Source organism: Zootoca vivipara, chromosome 11, assembly GCF_965207765.1.
Source record: "Zootoca vivipara chromosome 11, rZooViv2.hap1.1, whole genome shotgun sequence".
Lineage (NCBI taxonomy): Eukaryota > Metazoa > Chordata > Lepidosauria > Squamata > Lacertidae > Zootoca > Zootoca vivipara.
This window is the reverse complement of record NC_142594.1, coordinates 43,658,581-43,680,629: the sequence shown is the minus strand read 5'-3', so window position 1 is coordinate 43,680,629 and position 22,049 is coordinate 43,658,581. Positions and strand designations below refer to the sequence as shown.

The 22,049-nt window shown below is 41.9% G+C and overlaps 1 protein-coding gene across 4 annotated transcripts in view; it reads left to right on the top strand.

Annotated features, from left to right (window-relative positions):
* The window catches only part of PFKP (phosphofructokinase, platelet), a 63,424-nt gene that overhangs the window by 36,869 nt on the left and 4,506 nt on the right, over nt 1–22,049 (top strand). The window contains exons 12-21 of one of the 4 annotated variants that reach the window (XM_060280891.2): nt 516–585; nt 1,597–1,614; nt 4,655–4,801; nt 7,682–7,752; nt 8,425–8,512; nt 15,141–15,293; nt 18,721–18,885; nt 19,214–19,275; nt 21,027–21,138; nt 21,923–22,022. In XM_060280891.2, the coding sequence (XP_060136874.1) occupies nt 516–585; nt 1,597–1,614; nt 4,655–4,801; nt 7,682–7,752; nt 8,425–8,512; nt 15,141–15,293; nt 18,721–18,885; nt 19,214–19,275; nt 21,027–21,138; nt 21,923–22,022 (986 nt within the window). Of the gene's footprint in view, nt 1–515; nt 586–1,596; nt 1,615–4,654; nt 4,802–7,681; nt 7,753–8,424; nt 8,513–9,373; nt 9,527–15,140; nt 15,294–18,720; nt 18,886–19,213; nt 19,276–21,026; nt 21,139–21,922; nt 22,023–22,049 lie in introns of all 4 variants that reach the window. The other 3 variants (XM_060280892.2, XM_060280893.2, XM_060280894.2) reach the window with 3 other exon arrangements.

The following is a 22,049-nucleotide window of genomic DNA, read 5'->3' as shown; positions in this document are numbered from 1 at the left end:
GGAGTGCGCCTCCGGAGGTGAAATCAAACCGTTGAAAGCAGAGTGAAGATATTTCCCATTCAGTCCGCTCCAAAATAAAACAAGTTGCACATGGGAAAATCATTCACATTCCATGATTTGCGTCCAATGATGTGGAAGGGCTGATGATGGAAAGCACTGGTGGAAATGGAGGAGTCTACCAGCCTAGTCGGGAAGGGGGGGATTTTTCACCAGTTCCCCCTTCCACCTGCAGTCCCCTAAACCACACCTCACATTGTTCCAATGGTTCCCAAGCCAACTAGGGCAGGTTGTGTCCGAAGCGGAATTGCTGACTCTGTCAGCAGAAAGACACCAATAGATACAACCTCTGTCTCAAATACAATCTACCAAGTAACAAGTAAAGATATATACAGTAGTTACTAAATGCTCTGAGTGACACTTTAGGTTAGAAAAAATACCTCTCAGTATTCTCTAACATTGTGAAATAGCTTTATATTATTCAGACAACAGCATGAAAATATCGTTTTCTGTTGCAGGAGTTTTGAGAACAACTTGAATACTTACAAGCTGCTGTCTACCAAAAGGGTGGCTGCTGAACTTCCCAAGGTACTTCTAAGATAGTTGTCAAGTTGTCTGGTTAATTCCTCATTCCCGTGTCCTTTGGGTGGCCAATTAAGTGCATCACCAAGAAAGGGCTTGCCAATTTGCATAAAATTTGAAAATGCTAATGTATATGAATTTAAAAATAGTTGCTACAATTTAAATAGAAACACCATCTTGCCGTTGTGGAAGATCTTCCTCCTTACTGTCCCAAGAGCTAATGGATGGCTTACAGCAGGCATCCCCAAACTTCGGCCCTCCAGATGTTTTGGCCTACAACTCCCATGATCCCTAGCTAAGAGGACCAGTGGTCAGGGATGATGGGAATTGTAGTCCAAAACATCTGGAGGGCCGAAGTTTGGGGATGCCTGGCTTACAGCAAACATGCCAATCTGTAGATCGGCCCGTCCTCTTCCTCCTTACGGTTCTTTATACTTTTCTTGCTTTTCAACTGCTTTCAAATAGAGGACTGTCCTCTGTATAGTAGAAGACGATACATGTTTTGTTGAGAAAGCATCTAAACACACACACACACACACCCCAGGTTGTTCAGAATTTTGAAAACTGTCTCCATGGAAACATCTATGGACTTTATGGACTTGTATAGGCCTATTGAGTTGAAGCCTGGCAGGCAGTGATCAAAATTTTGTAAATATATAGCATTTTGTAAACAGTCTAAATTCTGTAAACATTGCCATGTCTATTTCCTTTTTTAAACTTCCAAAATACCATTTTTCCTGAAAGCTCTAGGCCTCTCTCAGATAACCAATTCCATGTCTAGTTGTGAAATTCAAACGTGTGCCTAATGAGAGGTACTGAATGCATCTATATACAGCAAGCTGTGTTACAGTGGTCTAACAGTTGGCCAGATGAACAGTATTTTAAAACAAGGTTTTTTGGCCCAGTGCTAATGTATGTCGGGAGAAATGTACATACTCGTTTTGCAAAATGGCTCAATAAGTGGGAAATATCTGCAGCTACATTATTACTTTTAAATCTTTCTGTTTTCTTTAACAGGATGGTGTATCATGTAGCGTATGTAAAAAATAAAATAAAGTGACTAACATTAGCAAGGTCTTTTGCTTGCTAGGTTGGAAGGCTCTAATATTTTTGCATGGCAATGGGATTTGCTATATAGTTCTTTTTGTTTTTCGACTGTGCACTTCTTTGCTTAAAGCTGGACAACCAGTATGCTCTTCAGTTTTGCCACAACTTTGATTTACACTAAGCGTGCCTTTGCAGAAGCTTTAATAGAAGCTTTAATAGAGTGCTTCTTGTGAAGTTGAAAGAATTCTCCAGAAAACGCGAAAGGTCCCCATTTATTGTCATGGTGAAAAGGCAGAAAAATGCCATATATTTCAGGAATCGCTTGAAATACCGCTTGGCTTTTATACCCCTCATTTTGAGTTCCACTATTTTTATAGTGGACCCAGGTGGCACTGTGGGTTAAACCACTGAGCCAAGGGCTTGCTGATCAGAAGGTCGGCGGTTCAAATCCCTGTGACGGGGTGAGCTCCCATTGCTTGGCCCCAGCTCCTGCCAACCTAGCAGTTCGAAAGCACGTCAAAATGCAAGTAGATAAATAGGTACCGCTACAGTGGGAAGGTAAACGGCGTATCCATGTGCTGCTCTGGTTTGCCAGAAGCGGCTTTGTCATGCTGGCCACATGACCTGGAAGCTGTACGCCGGCTCCCTCGGACAATAATGCGAAATGAGCGCCGCAACCCCAGAGTCGGTCACGACTGGACCTAATGGTCAGGGGTCCCTTTACCTTTACCTTTACCTATTTTTATATGACTTGGCATAGGCAGACATGGTCCTCTGAAAATACCCCTTGTTGTGAGGCCTCCTCATTTTCCGTACAAAAAATGACATAAATGGCTCCACGTGAGGCCTGGCATACTATCAGACTCTCCAGTAGGGCTGCCATTTTTGTGATTAAGAAGGTAGAACGAGCATGAACAGGTTGTGCTTTATTTTCTGCTTTCTGATATTCATAAGAAGCAGATCATACATTAAAATGGCCTTGAAGTGGCTCTCATTTTTCATTTATGTCACAGAAGCTGGCAGGCTTAGGAGAATTCCAGCCATTCTTGCAACATATGCAAGTATGAATTAATTAATTACCAGAGACCGTGAGAGCCATAGGGAAGAAGGGATTATAAGGGCACCAGATTTCCAGAGAGGCACTCCCAACGCTTCTTTCTTAGAAAGTACAGGAGAAAGATTATTCAGAAACATGCTCTTTGCTGATGTGCTGTGCAGAGGTGGGAATAAGGCCTCAGCCAGAGGAGTGACGTATAGGCTTGTGCTTTCCAAGAGCCCAGATTTTCTCTCGAGAGGGCTGGTAATTGCCGATTTAGTCAATTGTCTAGATAAGAGTAGACTAGCCTCCTTAAAGACATGCGCACATTCCAGTGCTGCTATGAAACAAGATAGCAAATGGACAGGAGATAAAAAGATCATGGAGACAACTGGGCGGTCATGGGTTATTTTGATCACACATTGGCCTGCTTCTCACAGACAGCTGATAAGGAGGCAAACCTCTTTCTGCCTTTGCCATTTCAGGTGGGAGGCTCATGTGACAATGTACCTTAAAAGCCCTTGCACATAACTTTCCATGTGCAGGAAACTTTCAAGAAATGTGAAGCGACATTCTGTCACGTGAACATCGTCCTGTTGCCTGAACTCTCACAGTCCAGACATAGGTTATGGGGTACTCTCATTTTGACTCAAGAAAAATCACCATTTTATAGTTCAAATCAGGAAAAAAATAAATACAGTAAATGAACAAAAGTACAAAGATTCACAAAATGTTTAGGGGTATGCATACCCCTGCGCCCCCCCCCGAAAAAAGCACTGGGTTTAGCACTTCATTTGCTGTTTTCGAACTGCTAGGTTGGCAGGATCATGACAGTTTATCTGAAATCAAAAGAGGGGATAGTGATGTTTTGTTGATCAGCATTTTGATTACTTAGGTTACAGAACTACAACCAATAATTACTTCATTAAATTTCTTTCCAAGTGTCAGATACATGAGAAAGCAGCATATAAATGAAAAATATAGCTGTTATTATTATAGCTCTTCCTAAGCACAGCTACATGAAATTTATATATTCTGCATGTGAGCATTGAGTGCAGTAGATGAAGAACTTAAACATCAATCTGAAAATCAAAATCTTGTAATACAACATTTTGTGCAGCATATAATCCACTGTGACAGACTGTATTCTCCTCAAGATAATTGCTTGTGGCAATTGGGTAGTTTGAAGTTTGTATTTTGCGATCTTCGGATGAAGGTGGTATACAAATTTAATAAATAAAAATAAAGTTCATGTTCTTCCTTATGTACACATCAAAGGTGCTTAAAAGGTGCTAGAATAATGTTATATCCCACACTTGAGCAAGCTAAAGGCAGATGGTATGGCAATAGTTTCATAACACTGAAAAGAGCGGTTGTCAAATGCCAAACTGATAGGGTTCTCACATACTTTAAAATATTGTTAGGTGCTGGCAATAATGAATCACTTATGCCACAGGTCAGCACAATACGGCATGTGGCATCACATACTTTGTTTGCAATGGGCCAAGGAACAACATTGCACAAAAGCCATGTATGCATGTATGCATGCATATAGTTGTTTTGGTTACAATTCCTATTCTGTATAAATTTGTTTCTGTATGTAATGCATGTGCTTGTTTCCTCTATGCTGGGTTATTGTTATGCCAGAATCTGGACTGGATAGTTCAATGCCTCACATTTTAATTTGGACCTGCTGCCGATTGCAAATAGCTGAAGGCTCCCTGAGTGCTATGAATGGTTGACCCCACAATCTAAGATTAGTGTTTTCTAATGTTTTAAAATTAAGTTTTATATAATGTGATGGGGTTCAGAAGGTAAGGTGTGTGTCTTGCTTTTTTTTTTTTTTGATGCACTTTTATATATTTGTCGCTGAAGATACGGTAGCAGCAGGACAAAAGGTAAACTGGATGTTCATATTTACTGCTTGATGATTCCTTTTGCCTGCCATGGGGTTTATATTCCTGACTATATTTTCTCTTTCTTCTGCTGCAGACCAACTTCAATGTAGCTGTTTTAAATGTTGGTGCTCCAGCAGCTGGCATGAATGCTGCAGTTCGCTCTGCTGTGAGGATCGGTATAACCGAAGGACACAAAATGTTTGCTGTCACTGATGGATTTGAAGGCTTTTCTAGAGGGCTGGTTCGTATATCCCAAAGACTGTATTTTTAAAGAAATCTTAATACTATGGGAAGTTTTCCAGTTGCTGGAAACCACAGGAGAGGAGAGAGTTATTGTGCTCAGGTTCTTGCCCGCGGGTTCCCCACTGGCAGCTACTGTGAGAACAGGATGCTGGAATGGATAGGCCACTGGCCTCATCCAGCAGGCTCTTCTTATTTTCTTATTCTTAATTTTGTTTTAACTTGCCCTCTGGCAGGCCCCCAGAACTTAGTTTTCCAGCTTTAAAAATGCACTTTCATACAAAGATTGCAATTCAAAGAAACCAGAGCTAGGTTTTCCACTGATAGTTACGATGCCATGGGAATGGAGAAGAGAGGGTCCTCCTTGGGGAGAACATATGTCGACTGCAGAGATAAATTTAGTGAAATTTATTGCGGGAGGGGTGTTTGTGAGGTATTTTTAGAACACTAAACACAAGTGACGAACACCACCAAACAACACTGAGGCAGGAGTCTTGTTATGACAGATGGATACCTAAAAAATACCCTTAAAAATATCTTTAAAATACCCTTAATTTTTTCTTGAAGGAATGATTAACTATGTTTATATAAAGTGTTTGTTTCTTTGATACTTCATGAGAAATCTTCCGTATCAGATTCATATATTTGGTCTCAAGGGTAGCTTTGAAGTGACCTTGGCAAGAGGCCATATTTGGCAGTTTGCCTATCCTGGAATAGCTATGGGAGCATGAAATCTATGGAGATAAGAATACACGCTAGATAAATATTCCTGAAATTATATCACAAAATCTGTTGTGTTTGATTCTTGGTTTTCAGTTGAGGTAGTGTTTGTTGAATGCTACATTTATGGTGTGCCCAGTCCTGGGACTCCTAATGCGGCATGCTTATGAGTCTATAATATATTATATATGTTAATATAAATTGTTCAAAAGAAATCCAGATTGCCTCTTCGTTAAACAGGTAGAAATTGGCTTGAACATTTCAGATTATCTCTCAACTGCATCATATTGTGACACTTGTTAGGACTGCAGAGTGGTAGTCAACTTAAGTTCTACTTAGAGTAGATCTATTGAAATTAATGGACCTATCATTTCAGAGTGTCTTCTCTGAGTAAAACATAAATGAATACCACCTGCAAAATTTCATTTCCAAACCATTGACGAGTTTAGGCCCAGTCTGCTTTCCACCGTAAGGAGAGACCATTGCTCAAAAGTACTAAACTACTAAACTGTTCTAAAAATATAAATTTATAAACTACTAAACTGTTCTAAAAATATAAATTTATCTGTAGCTTATTATTATTATTATTATTATTATTATTATTATTATTATTAATTGACTTAATATACTGCCCTATACCCGGAGGTCTTTTATAGGAATGCATTTGGACTTCTGTTTTGTTTAAACCATTAGATGAAGTTAGAACTGAGCCAAAAATTATCAGAAGACATTTTTCTGAGATTTTTATTTTTCTGAACCCCTCCACCCTGCAAAAAAGAAAGCCACTCCAAATGTTCTGTGCCATATTTTTGTTGGAGTCACTGTTCTCTGTCCCTCCATGTCCTTGAATGTCCCTAGATCTGGGGCTTTGTGGGGGACACAAAATGGTGGGCCAGAACTACCACAGCAGCAACAGCAAAACACACACACATACACACACACACACCATTGTGGGAGCGGAGAGAAAGAAACTCTGCTGCTGCCATTGCTGATACCGAGCCACATCTCGGAGAAGCTGCCGCCATCTTTATCTTCCCCCTGGAACAATGTGTTGATTTCCTCAGTTTCTCTGCTCACAGGGTGGAGAATATGGAGAGGCCATCTGCGCATGAGAAACATCTGAAGGAGTGCCAAAGCCCCGTGCCATGTTCTGTGACCTGCCACTGTTTTTGTTTCTCTTCTCATATTGTTGTTGTTTAGTCGTTTAGTCGTGTCTGACTCTTCGTGACCCCATGGACCATAGCACGCCAGGCACTCCTGTCTTGCACTGCCTCCCGCAGTTTGGTCAAACTCATGTTCGTAGCTTCGAGAACACTGTCCAACCATCTCGTCTTCTGTTGTCCCCTTCTCCTAGTGCCCTCCATCTTTCCCAACATCAGGGTCTTTTCCAGGGATTCTTCTCTTCTCATGAGGTGGCCAAAGTATTGGAACCTCAGCTTCACGATCTGCCCTTCCAGTGAGCACTCAGGGCTGATTTCCTTCAGAATGGATAGGTTTGATCTTCTTGCAGTCCATGGGACTCTCAAGAGTCTCCTCCAGCACCATAATTCAAAAGCATCAATTCTTCGGCGATCAGCCTTCTTTATGGTCCAGCTCTCACTTCCATACATCACTACTGGGAAAACCATAGCTTTACCTATACGGACCTTTGTAGGCAAGGTGATGTCTCTGCTTTTTAAGATGCTGTCTAGGTTTGTCATTGCTTTTCTCCCAAGAAGCAGGCGCCTTTTAATTTCGTGATTGCTGTCACCATCTGCAGTGATCAAGGAGCCCAAGAAAGTAAAATCTCTCACTGCCTCCATTTCTTCCCCTTCTATTTGCCAGGAGGTGATGGGACCAGTGGCCATGATTTTGGTTTTTTACATATTATTTTTACATATTATTATTTACATATTAAAGGAGTGCAATGTTTTTGTGCAATTGTTCAGGACAGAAGGCGTGTGGCCCTCCCTATTTCATTAGATGGTACCCTTGTCTATTATCCTCTCTGGAAAAGTGGAAGTCGAAAACTGAACTGCAAGAAACACTGGTTTGGACACTCTGTACAGTTTAGTGCTGAATGAAGTTAACTTTTGTATCCATTGCAGAAAGGACCTACAATGTGTATCTAAACTAGGGCATAGAAATTCAAAAACTATGTCTTTCTTGTTTTGAATTATAGATCAAAGAAATCAGCTGGGGAGATGTTGGAGGTTGGACTGGCCAAGGCGGGTCACTTCTTGGCACAAAACGGTAATGTGATCTTTCATATTGATATCTTTGAGAAAATTGACTTTCACTTGTGTGTGTGTGTGTGTGTGTGTGTGTGTGTGTGTGTGTGTGTGTGTAATTTAGTGTGAAGATTTATATACAGATTTGATGCAGCAGTCGATAAAGGGGAAATTATTGTGAACATTGCTAGTGCAGACTTTGGAAGATCATAGGGGCTGCAGAGGGAGAGAAGAGGACTGTGAAGTCCCATTTCTTGAGCAGATCTGCTCATGCAACTCTTGGATTCTGCCTCATAGTTTTAATTAATGCTTATTATAAAAAGGGAGAGAAGATTTGCTTAATGGTGTGATAAGAAGGAGCTTCTGTATAACTTGATCCTGAAATTTAAATGTTTTTATCTCTGCATATTGTAAAAGGGAAAATAGAATTTTTTTTAAAGGAACATAATTAATTTGCAGTTACATTTTTATGAGGCGTAAAGTGTGTGTGGGTCGGACAATGTCAACCAGTCATCGCAGGAAGCAAAGGCTTTTCACAGAAAGGTGCTATGATGTAATAGTTTAGAGATTGGGTGTAACCTTCGAAACTAAGATGTGGAAAAACACTTAGTGTAAAAAATTAAAGTCTCTTTAATCATATAGTCTTAAGTGCCCTGCAAAAAGCCTTTCTAACAGAGATGTGTGTATATTTTAGTGCACTCCCTGCAAAGTATTTGGAGAAGATTGCAGAACAAATGCGAACTTATAATATCAGTGCCCTCCTGGTAATTGGTGGATTTGAGGTATGTCGCTTTGTTTTGTTTCCTTTGTAAATTCTTGTTAAATGAGCATGTAATATTGTAGTCAAGGATTAATGTTAGAATTTAGATTCCAGTAAGACCAGCAAAATTATTTAATTTAAACCTAACCTCAGTCCACAAAGCTCCAATATGTTAAATGTATAGACATGAACTAAGTTACGCTACAACTATATAGTAGGAGTTAGAACTCTATGGAGGTTTCTATTTTCATGTATCTTATGCTTAGAATTATGCAGTGGGTATTTTTTTTTAATGAAATGCCTTTAATTAACCTTCCCACAGCATGGTGCCAATTCTGAAAGCCAAACTCCTGTTCAGGAGTCCAACTTTCCTAAACCTAGCTTTCGTAAACTTGTTATTTAATCAACATGATTGAAATACTGATGTCATCCATGTAAGATTTTATTCTCTGTGTTATACAAAACTTGGAAGAATGTTTAGATGTATTTACAGTATTATGCTTGTCTGTTGTCTTATATACTCTGTTTTGGCCTTTCCTAGTGTGTCTCTGTGGCTGGCAATAGATAGTCGTTTTCAAGTGCTTTGAAAGAGAGGCTTCACTTCCCATCTAGTACACATTTGTTTCTGTTCTACTAACATCTATAGTGAAACAGTATTTTAAAACATTGCGAAAGCCTGTTTACCAAATGTGTCATGAGCAGTGATTCCTTCTTTCAAATCACTTTTGACTCTCTGGGGGGGGGGGGAACAAAAACAAACCACTATTTCCAGCATGTGTGTGTTTGTGATACAGTAACCAAACCCAAAACCCACCCATGTTGCAAGCCCCGCCCTCTTGTTGTCCCCTCTAATTTTGCATTCGTTACCACATGTGCCCATCAGGCCTACTTGGGACTTTTGGAACTGTCCGCTGCCCGGGAGAAATATGACGAGTTCTGTATCCCCATGGTTATGGTTCCTGCAACCGTATCCAACAATGTACCGGGTTCTGATTTCAGCATTGGTGCAGACACTGCTCTGAACACTATCACTGATGTAAGTTTCTCTTCTCTTGGTGCATGCTCACTAACATAGCTATCCCGGGTGCTGCTGACCACGGCTGGAGCCGGAGACTTTTGTGAACCAGAACGCCCCAAAAACATGATTGTGGCAGAAACTAGGTGATACATGTGCGTACACACACACACACACACACACACAGAGAGAGAGAGAGAGAGAGAGAGAGAGAGAGAGAGAGAGAGAGAGAGAGATTTTTTTGATTAGCCCATCGATTTCAGAAAGTTTGAAAACGACATTTTTATTTTATTCATTCATTCAAAAATTATATTGCACCTTTCCAAAAATTTGATCTTCAAGGTTTTTTTTTTTTACAAATACTTAAAACAATGTAAAAACATATATAATAATGGATCCGGTCAGAAAATAGTAGCGAAGACAGATAACCATTAAAAGCTCAGAGTTATTTTGGCATCTGAAAGGTTGTAATTATGAATTTGGGTGAATGGTTTTAGTTAATCATCACTCTTTGGCTATTTGCTCTCTGAGGATAGAAAGAAGCCTGTTTATTTCCATCACACCTCCAATGTGCTTGTGCCCATCTGTGTGGCTTGAATTCATGGCTAGCATGCTCAGGATTGGGGGGCCATTTCTGATGAAGGATTTACCTTTTTTAAATAGAATTTTCTAGATTACTACAAAGCAGACTGCTATCGCATCACTGGAAAATAAGTGCACAAGTGCTTCTCCATCTCCAAGGGCACTTGGAGTAGATTTTCCTCAAGCAGTCTCTTTCCTCCATTCTGTTTGGCAAACTGCTCTTTCTGGTGTCTCCAAAGCATTTTCTGATTTGTCATAAATCTGCTTTTACATGTGTTTAAAGGCAGAGCATACCTCAGCAACATGCAATGAGCTATATAAATCTTTAAAGAACCCTGTAAAAATGTACATGTTTGATTGTAACAGGTTTCAAAGGTGCAATCCTGCTTTATTAGATGCAAAAAAAAGAGACACCGAGAGCTCAAAGCAATTCTGCTTTTTCCTGCTGATGTCATTCTTGGCAATTAGAGTTTTCTTCCTTACAAGACACGAAAGCTCATACCAAAATAAAAACTTAGTTGGTCTTTAAGGTGCCACTGAAGGAATTTTTTTATTAATGTATTTCCAGTTCTGGTACATAACATTCTCCATCTCTAGTTTTATAGGCAAACTAAGGTGAGTAATGGTCTCCTCTCTGCTTCATGGATTTTCTTGGGACCTGTAGATTGCTTTTCTTAAAGAAATGGTTTCTCCTCCTTTTGCATTATACTCAAAAGGCAGATGTCACCAAGTTGGACTAGACCGTAGGTAGATGGTAGTTTCTACATTTCTTTCAGTAGAAGTTGAAGCATCTTAGAATCACTGTGGCTTCTATTCGAGGGAAGCATTGTGGCTGGTTTAGCATTTGTTTTCTTCAGTCAGTAGTTCTCAAACGGTATTCCGGTGGTGGCAAGGAACAGAGAGTTTTCTCACCACTGTGATCTTCTGCTGCCACGTTCAACCACTGAGGATTATGGAATACATACTCCATTTCCAACAGGTACAGCTTGCTCCACACAGGAACTGACCATGTGCCCTAAAGATACTTCAGAATCCTCTGCAACCTGGAAGATGTTGATGAAGAAAGGAAGTTCTAAAAACACTGGCATATATACTGCTTCCAGATGGAAGTTTAGCTTTCAAGCTTTTATTTTTGCCTTGGGCATCTGCCAATCAGGCTGCCACCTGTCGTCTGAAGACAGGAAGTGCAACATCGTTGAGATTTGCAATGCCGTTACCTGTTCTCACCTGTCCATTTCCTGTCTTCATCCGAGATTTTTTCTCTCCCAGTCCTAGCTGTTACATTTGATTTTGTGAGATCTTAACCTGTCTGCCCTTTTGTCCATTTTTTCTTCTCTCGCCATTCTTTCCCCCTCAGTTTCTCTGTCCTCCATTTTGTTTCCTTTCTGCTTCCCTCTCTGTCTCCTTTTCTCATTCCCTGCAGCCATCTTGGGCTCAGGAGTGATTGGTTTTGTGCTTTTAAAAGAGACAACTCCAATTTACAGCCACCTCTTTCTTCTCATCTGCCTTCTCCACTGTGGTGGCCGCTCTGTTGAAGGCCACTCCAGGCCACAACTGATCGCCAGTTGAGCAAGTCTTACTGCCCAAGTGAAATGGCTTGTAACCTTGGGAAGAAAGTTACCGCGTCATGTTGGAATTTTTAACAGTAAACAATGTGAAAATGGTGCGTATTTGGAGATGTACGCTGAACTTTAGGAAGAGCTCAGATTAAAAGTGAGTACAATCCCATAGCTTGAAATTTTGAAAGAGAAAAGTGTTCAAGAGGGGTGAGAGATTCTAGAAAGTGAAACACTGAAGTCATAGTTGCAGACATTGCAACAATGAGGAGAGAAAATGTGAGACATCTAAGTAATCCATTGTGGCTGCACAGGGGTATGGAGACGGAAGGAAAAACATTTAACCAAGGACAAATGCAGCAGAGTGACACTTGAACCCATAAGGACTGTGTCAGGAAGGCTAAATCTCAGAATGAACAAAGGCTTCCGGGGGTTTCTGAACACAACAAAAATGGATTCTGTGTTCAGAGCAAGAAGGTCAAGAAACAAGCAAATTGCCTGTTTAGGGAAGGTGGTGAAGCGTTAACAGAGGATGGAGAGAAGGTGGAACAACCCAACTCCCATTTCAGGAAAAGTTAGACAAATGATATATGGATGGATTCGCAATCCAGGATAGGTAAGGAAATAGCTAGAGAAGAGAACACACAACAACTTTAAATAAGTTGACGCTTCCAGGGTCAGATGAATTACATCCGAGAGTGCTGAAGGGGCTTTGCAGAGTTTATTTCAGAACTGCTCTCTGTAATCTTTGAGAATTCTTGGAGAATGTTTGAGAGCCTGGACAGAGACAAGCGTACCAATTTCCAAAAGGGGGTGGGGAAGGTGGATCTAGAAAACCACAAACCAGTTGGCTTCATGCTGCTACCTGGCATATCTAGAACGTATTATTAAGCAGTCCATCTGTGAGCAACTGAGCATCTAAAAATGAATGCCCTGATTACTAGGAGCTTTCACAGGTTTATCAAGAATAAGTCCTGCCAGACAACCGTCTCTCCTTTCCTGATAGAATGACTACTTTGGTAGATCATGGGAATGCCATGGACATAGTATATCTTGATTTCATTTTGTTGGCTGAACAAAACTACTGTTAAGCAGATTCACAACTGGTTGAACACGTGTACCCAGTACATGCTTCTTACTGGCTCTGCATCAAACTGGGTATCAGTACAGTGGTACCTCTACTTACGAATAACTCTACTTATGAATGTTTCTACTTACAAATGGAGCTCCGTCCGCCATCTTAGATGCGGTTTAGATAGGATTTTTTCGACTTACGAATTTTTAGATAGGGTTGCTTCGACAACGAATTTTTTCTCCCAATGCATTCATGTGGGATTCGACTTACAATTTTTTTGACTTACGAATGTGCGTTCGGAACGCATTAAATTTGTAAGTAGAGGTACCACTGTATAGTGATATGCGTTAGTGTGTGTTGGACCTCGACTAGGGAGGGTGGGCTCAATTCCCTATTCAACCATCAGGCTCATTGACACTTACAAGTTGACATACCTTACAGGATTGTGTGGATAAATTGGATCCTCAAAGAATACTTCACGTATGCTAGCCTGTGATCCTTGGGAGAGAGGATTATGTTTGAAAGCTTAAATGTGTAATACAATAAATCTCCTTCAAAGTGATTGTCAAATTCTTGGTTTGTTAGTTCACTAAATGTAGGAGCTGGTCTCCACGTTATGCAGAAGGAGTTGGTGGAAATTATGGACTGTGGTACTTGGGATAGCTATCATCTTTAATGTGTTCTTTTAAAAACAAAAACAAAATCCTACCTTCACATCAAGGTGATTGTTATGCTAAACCTTTCCGTTTGACATATTAGTTGTCAACATGTTCTTCTTCCTCCTTTTTCTGATTCAGGGGAATTAAAAAGTTATGAACCTATCAATAGAATCCTGGCCACCACATTCTGCATAACATGTGTAGTCCAGTTGTTTTTTGGTTTTTTTAATTCTTTATAGGAAGGGTTTTTCTAATATTAAGTATGCCATTTCAGTACACCTGATGCTTCTCAGTCACACAGACTGCTACTCTCCCATGACAGAGCAGGAAGCAGCAATATCAGTGTGCAGCAATAAACTAAAACTTTAAAGGTAAAGTGCCACTTCTGCGCATGCGTGAAGTGCGATTTCGCGCTTCTGCGCACGCGTCGACCACGCGTGCCGCTCTGCGCAGGCGCAGAATGCGCACACGGCAAAAAGACTTCTGGGGTTGTCGACTTCGGAAGTCGAAACCTTCAGAAGTCGAATCGTTCGGTTGTCAAGGTACCACTGTATCTTGATTAGCTGCCCAAAATACTCGGGGCATGTCTGATTCCAGTTAGTAACTCATTCCAGAGGGCTGGAGCTGCAACACTAAAAGCCTGCTTTCTAGTGAATACGGTACAATGCAGGAGTGTAGTTGACAGGCACTGATATTTGGGGAAGGCAATCCTTTAGGTCACTTTGTCCCAAGTTGTTTAGGGCTTTTAATGCTAAAAGTAAATCCTTGACTTGTGGTAGGGTTGCATATTGGCACCCAGTACAGTTCCCTCAGCAGATGTCATATGGTGTGAATGGCATGTCAGAGCCAGCTCCCTATACATACACCAGCTCCCTCTGCACCAGCTGCAGTGGGAGATTTAGTGCCTATACATACAGGAGAAACTTCTTTGAGAGGAATGAATGAATAAAATAAAACTACACGGCCAAAATCTGAAGATTTTCATCGCTTGATAGAACACTGCTATATAAAAAGTTCAGTTCTATTAAGTTAGTGGTTGCATCATTCAGAAGTAAGAATTTAAATGCATCTTGTCATGGATAAATGCATCTTGAAATAGTGCTGCTCTTGACAGGCCTTTTGCTTTGGCCCTCTCATGTGGCCTGTGTTCAGCATTACATGAGAATCACCCTGACGCCTTGACTTTGGAGACAGGAGGTGAGTTGTCTCATGTCGTGCTTAGCTTTGGCAAGCCTTGGCCTGCTCCACAGCCCAGGGTGATGATATGATTGTCCCCAACCTCTCTGGCATGAACAGAAAACTGGAGAGGATGATTAGTAGTGCCACAAATGATGGCCGGCTAGTAAGCTGTGCCTAGCGTCTTCCATGCTCCTAATCCATTTTGAAAGCTGAGTTTGACAAGCAGGGTATAAATAACCTAAATGGTTATTTTCCTTAACCTTTCAGAAAACAGAACCGTTGCTAATTTCCTTTACTACTAAACAACTTCAATCTCTCTGTGCTTTCCACGTTCTGCTTGTTTCACCTTTCTACTAACTTCTGCCGATCTTTACTCTGCACCAATGCAAATCCAGCAACCTGTGGTGGGTCTACACGAGCAAAGCCCTTCTTAAAATCACCAGCTTGGGAAGTCTTTGCACCCTCGGAAAGTCAGACCTTCCATTGCCACGCACAAAGAGCCACTAGCAGAATGCCTAATCAGTAACTATGCAAAGCAAGGGCACCAACCGTGTTGCTTATCGTTCCTTGTACCACCACTTCAGGCCTTCGATGGCTGCCTGCAGTTATTTGAAGCACGGTCCCGTTTTGAGGAGTTTTGCATTCCTATCTGCATTGTGCCTGCTACTATTAGCAACAATGTGCCTGGCACTGACTTCAGTATCGGTGCTGACACTTCCCTGAATGCCATTGTAGAGGTAAGGTGGAAAATACTTAAACCCATGTCTGCAAGACGAAAGAGAGGAAACGTTTCCCTTTGCTTTTATGCCACTAAGTTATTAGGGCTGAATCAAAATTGTGGTTTCAAATTCTGAAGGTCACTGCATCAAAACTCCTGAAATTTTGCCAGCATCCCATGCACCAGATCTCTTCAACAAGCTCAGTCTGTAAAATGCAGGTGTTGGTGGGCAGGAACAAGGAGGACGTGCCATAGGGTTGTGCACATGAAGAAGTCAAAATGCCAAGTTATGCTCCCAACCGTCAATCATTTTAGCTTCCTAAATTTTAGTTGCTTTAACTATGTGGTTTTGGAGCAGAAATGTGGCACGAGCATTTAATTGTAACAAATTATTATTTATTTATTTATTATTATTATTACTACTATTATTATCATCATCATTATTACATCACCATCAGTGATTTTTTTGGGGGGTGGGTGGGAGGTGCTGGTACTCACCATGAAGTTGTTACAATAAGTGCCACACTTGTAACATTTGGAGAGAGAAAAAGGTGCTGCTACTGTATATAATAATAATAATAATAATAATAATAATAATAATAATAATAATAATAATTAATAATAATAATAATAAATTTATTATTTTTACCTCGCCTATCTGGCTGGGTTTCCCCAGCCACTCTGGGCAGCTTCCAACAAAAGAGTAAAAATACATTAAAACATCAGTCATTAAAAACTTCCCTAAACAGGGCTGCCTTCAGATGTCTTCTAAACATCAGAGAGTTGTTTATTTCTTTGACATCTGATGGGAGGGCATTCCACAGGGCAGGCGCCACTACCGAGAAGGCCTTCTGCTTGAGTACCCCTAGAAAAAGATACTATTGTTGTTGTTGTTTGTTTGTTGTTATTAAAGATACTTCCTTTGTGGTTGCTATATGCTCCAGGAATTCAGAAGAGTGTTGTAAAATCAAAACAGAGATGTTAGAAAGGCAGTCTCCTACTACTGAAAGCAGTGTTCTTCAACCTTTGGTGGATCACAACTCCCATCATCCACAGGCCAAAGATGATGGGAGTTGAGTTTCCAGATGTGGGTGAGTTACAAGGTTGAAGAGCGCTGATTCTAGAGCAGGCATCCCCAAACTGCGGCCCTTCAGATGTTTTGGCCTACAACTCCTATGATCCCAAGCTAACAGGACCACTGGGGTCAGGGATGATGGGAATTGTAGTCCAAAACATCTGGAGGGCCGAAGTTTGGGGATGCCTGCACTAGAGGCTAGGGCTGCCTGCCGTGCATCAAACTCCCTCCTTATGGAAGTGTAAAGATGAGCCGGTACAAAGACAGGTGCTTTTGATGTTCTAAATAAATGGGCCCCGAGGTGCCGGGTTGGGGGGGGGGTTGCATTCTAGGGACAATCAAAACCATGAGATCATCTTCTCCAGGATGGAAGAGAAAACTCTTGACTTCATAGAGGGCAGTTCTGATGTTGGATTCCCATTGTCTGCAGTGTGAAATTTCTCACTGTCCTATCCAATGTCACAGCTCCAGATGGTGGTAGGGGTGAGAAGGATGTGTGTGCTGAGGTTGATCAGAGGAAGGCTGAATGATGATGATGATTTATTGAAGTGGTACCTTGGTTTGCAAAGGTTTTGGATTACAACCGCATCAAACCCTGAAGTATGTGTCCTTTTATTTGGATTACAACCCAATTTTTTTGGATTACAACCGATTTTTTTTAAAAAAAAATTGGAGGCCCCATTGGCGAAAGCTTGCCTTGGGTTACAACCTGTTTTGGTTTACAACCGGACCTCCGGAATGGATTATGGTTGTAAACCAAGGTATCACTGACTGCCCCATGCCCGGAAGTCTCAGGGTGTCTGGATCTGAAGGACCCAACACTTTGCCACTCCTCCAACTCTTTCAAGCCAGCCCGGAAGCTGGTATAGCTCAGTCTCTTTTATTTACTTGGAGGGAAATGTTTTGTTCTGAAGAAACGTAAGAAGTAGGGAGGTGCCCAAGAGCATTTCCACCCTGCTGGAAGAATCTTTCAGAGCACTGGATATGATATGCTAGATCAGTGTTTCCCAACCTTGTGCCTCCAGCTGTTTTTGGACTACAACTCCCATCATCCCTAGCTAGCAAGACCAGTAGTCAGGAATGATGGGAATTGTAGTCCGAAAACAGCTGGAGGCACAAGGTTGGGAAACACTGTGCTAGATGGACCACCTTCAATTCTCTCCCTTCCCTGCCCAAGACACATGGTCCTATAAAATAGGCAGTTGAAGAAACTATTAGTTAATATTATGACAATATATATCACATTAAGTTACCCAACTGATTGCTTTAGAACAGGCATCCCCAAACTTCGGCCCTCCAGATGTTTTGGACTACAATTCCCATCTTCCCTGACCACTAGTCCTGTTAGCTTGGGATCATGGGAGTTGTAGGCCAAAACATCTGGAGGGCCGCAGTTTGGGGATGCCTGCTTTAGAAGGTAGTAAAGTGTAGTAACAGTTCTATCTGGATCCATATATTGTAAAGTATATAACATCTCAGGGGTCAGCAAACTTTTTCAGCAGGGGGCCAATCCACTGTCCCTCAGATCTTGTGGGGGCCTGACTATTTTTTTTGGGGGGGGAATGAACAAATTTCTATGCCCCACAAATAACCCAGAGATGGATTTTAAATAAATGGGCACATTCTACTCATGTAAAAACACGCTGATTCCCTGACAGTCCAAGGGCCAAATTTAGAAGGTGATTGGGCCGGATCCGGCCCCTGGGTCTTAGTTTCCCTAACCATGTAACATCTGTTTCCTTGCAAGTTATATACCCATTAATGGAACAGTGTTTCTAGAATGGGCCTTGCCTACATTTACCCCCAAAATCAGATCTGGAAGGTTGGGGGATATGTTGTATTTTGGGGAGGGGGCTGCAGATGAAGGTGAGGGCAGTTGGAACTGGTCGTCTCTCTTATATGTACTGAGGAGCAACTTTGGATCTGGCAGCGCAATGCTAGCCATGCTTACTCAGAAGTAAGTCCTGTTGAAGTCAGTGGGACTTACTTCCAAGAATGTGGGGTTAGGATTTCAGCTGAAGCCCGAATCATTAGGGGGGAAACCCTCTAATAGCAAAGACTTCATCTCGGTCATAGCATATTTTGAAATCTAAGAATCAAGAGGAGTCATGGATTTTTGCTCCAGAAAAACGGCATTTGTAATATTTTCTGGAAAAAACTCTCTTTTTTAATGCCAAGTTTCACCTAATATTGTGTGAAGCATTGCAGATGACATGGAAATCTCAGAGAAATGTTTTGAACTAATTATTTTTAGTTCTCATGGTGCATGATATAAAAAAAGCAGTTCTGGTCCGAATGATACTAAAATATCATCCTTAAAGGGTGGTGAGCATTTTGGTTTGAAAGTCACTAATAGACCATTCTTTGCTAGACGTGCGACCGAATCAAACTGTCGGCAAGTGGGACAAAGCGACGTGTGTTCATCATTGAAACTATGGGCGGCTATTGCGGCTACTTGGCAAATATGGGTGCCCTCGCTGCAGGAGCTGATGCTGCGTACATCTTTGAAGAGAAATTTGATATTCGAGAGCTCCAGGTATGCAGATTCTATATTTTACCTATTGGCTACCTTGGGCTTCATTGGGAGGAAGGACAGAATGTGGACTGAACTCAGTAAGTAATAATATGTAAATTCAGTGTCTGTCTGGAGCAGGTATATCAACAGATTTATTACTGGCTCAACAGATTTATTACAACGCTGCACATGAGAACTCTTCTCTCTTGACTAGAGTTGTATTAGGGGTGATATTAATGGGATTTCTGTCTGGCAGGCCTCCTTAAGGATGGGCACAAGGGAAAGGTTAGCAGTGGGCAAATTTGCATCACTTGACTCACAGTTATAATAAATGATATATTCTTTTTAGGCCAACGTGGAACATTTAACTGAAAAGATGAAAACCAGCATCCAACGTGGTTTGGTGCTGAGGTAAGCTGACTGCTCACTGAAGAAGTGTGCATGCACACGAAAGCTCATACCAAAATAAAAACTTAGTTGGTCTTTAAGGTGCTACTGAAGGAATTTTTTTATTTTGCTCACTAAAGTAAAAGGAAGTTAATTTGTTGTTGGGATGGTACTTTGGAAGGGGAGAGGAGAAGAATGGCAAATGTCACCACTGGAAAGTGCTGTAGTTCACTGATAGAGTGCAGGTTCAATCCCAGAGTGCAGGATCTCGGATGAAAGGAACAGCAGAGACCTCTGCCTGAACTTTTGGGAGAGCTCTTGCCAGTTATAGGAGACCAGACTGGAATAGTTGGACCAATAGTCTAGCCTAGTATAGGAGTAAGCATGGACCAATGGTACCAAATAGTATGGGAAACAGCTTTACTAGAAAAATTAACCAATAAACTAAAACTGTAAAGGTAAAGGGACCCCTGACCATTAGGTCCACTCGTGACTGACTCTGGGGTTGCGGCACTCATCTTGCGCTATTGGCCGAGGGAGCCGGCGTACAGCTTCCAGGTCATGTGGCCAGCATGACAAAGCCGCTTCTGGCAAACCAGAGCAGCGCACGGAAACACCGTTTACCTTACCTACTTGCACTTTGATTGGCAATCCCTAGGCTCAGTGGTTTAACCCACAGCGCCACCCGCATCCCAACTAAAACTTACACGGGGACAAATAGAGGAAGACGCCTTCACCCCGGTATAGCTCCCCTTTATCACATACACAAGACAATGACAAGAATCCACCAACAGCATACGAATCAATCTGGCTAACCTGATTCAAAAACACCCACCCGCCCCACTCACACATGAAAACAAAGATCACGACAGCCCATCACAAACAAGCAACCACACCCTGGCCTAAGCCAACCCCAATTTCTCTCACCACCAAAGGAACACAAGCGAGTATAGCAAAGAGAACCTGCGCAGACAATGCTGACACAAAACCCCACACATACATTAAGCAAAATAGAAACATTGCCACCTGACCCCACCCACCATGGCCCCCTCCACCTCTTCCCCCCTTTTCTTCCCAATGTAACACTAATGTCTCAACAAATGAAACTGACCTGTAGAAAATGTAACTTGAAAAAAAGAGACATTGCACATTATTTTGTAAACGAGAGAGAGAGAGAGAGAGAGAGTCTAGCCTAGTATAGACGGAGCCATCTCCACTTCCAAAGGGGGCACCCTTGAAAAGCTTTGTTGGCTGCCAAGTCAGTTCACCCCCCCCCCCCAATACCCTGGTGAGCTTTGCGGTGGTTGGCAGTGGCAGTGCAATAGCCCACCACGGGCAGGGGCAAAGTCCTTGCCATTTGAGATATCATTCCAGCACATAGCAAGAAATTTTGGAATGGCAAGCAGCTTCCAGCCACCACACAAACTAAGAAAAGGCCAGACTGGGACTACAATTGGATCCAACCCAGCTCAGGTGTCAGTGCCATACGCTAACACTGATTAAAGACGGTTGCATATGCATAAGCTGTAGGGATTTGTACTGACAGTTCCCTTTGGCCGCATTTGCACCACTGTTACCGTTATGTTAGTTGTTTGAGAGTCAAGTTTAGGGGCACGGAATTCCATCTGGATTTTGTTTTGCTTGGTTTTGTTCTTTTAAAGAAAGCTCAGGATGTTTGGGTCTGGTCCGTGCCTGGGTGGAAGATGAAAGAAAGGCAGGATATAGGTGTAACTTGATAAATATAAGCCAACCACACTTATGCTTGTGTTGTACAGGAATGAAAATAGTAGCGAGAACTACACAACTGACTTCATTTACCAACTCTATTCCGAAGAAGGGAAAGGAGTCTTTGACTGCAGAAAGAACGTACTGGGTCACATGCAGCAGGTAGGCATACCTTACAGATTCTCCAGGGTGAAGCAGGAGGCTTAAAATGTTATTCTAGTGCTGCAGTTGTGAGTGCAGGAGCTGGTTTCATGTTTCCTCCTGGACCGGAAACCTCCCAGGACAAATGCTGCAGGGCACATGGCTTCCAGTGCTTAATTTCTGCATCCATCACCTGGGACAAAATCTGCCATAGTTGCACATAGCTTGAAAGGGACCTTTTTGCCTACTTCAGTGTTGCAGATAGTATTACATAACAAATAGCTCCGTTGGCAGAGCAGGAGACTCTTAATCTCTGGGTTGTTGGTTTGAGCCCCACGGTGGGTGAAAGATGCCTGCCTTGCCGGGGGTTGGACTAGATTGGTCATTGTGGTCTCTTCCAACTCTACAATTCTCTACTTCTAAGTTTAACAGCATTTAACTGGTTTTAATACTAATTCATTGGTAACACCGAGGCATGAAGATATTAGCACTGGGACCACTGCCAGGGGTCTTGCAGTTCTGTATGTATGATTTAAATTATACTATGTGACGCTGCACAAAGAACTGTATGTAGAAGCAGTCAATTGTTTATGATGCAGTCTTTGTTCAGTGGAGACCAAGTTCACTGCAGGCACAGGTAATCGTGCAACCTAGATCCCTAGTTGCTGTCCACGACTATGTGCAATTGTGCCTGTGCCTCAATTTCTGCCTAAGTGTGAGACACTAAGTCTCGTCATTGCTTTGTAACTCTGAGCAGAGTCCTTAAACTTCAACTCGCTGCTAACGCACGTGTTGAATTTCACAGGGTGGCGCTCCTTCGCCATTTGACAGAAACTTTGGGTCAAAAATTTCCGCGAAAGCTGTGCTTTGGCTCTCCAAGAAACTCAAAGAATGCTATCGAAGAGGTAAGGAAATGCTGATGGCATTTTAAA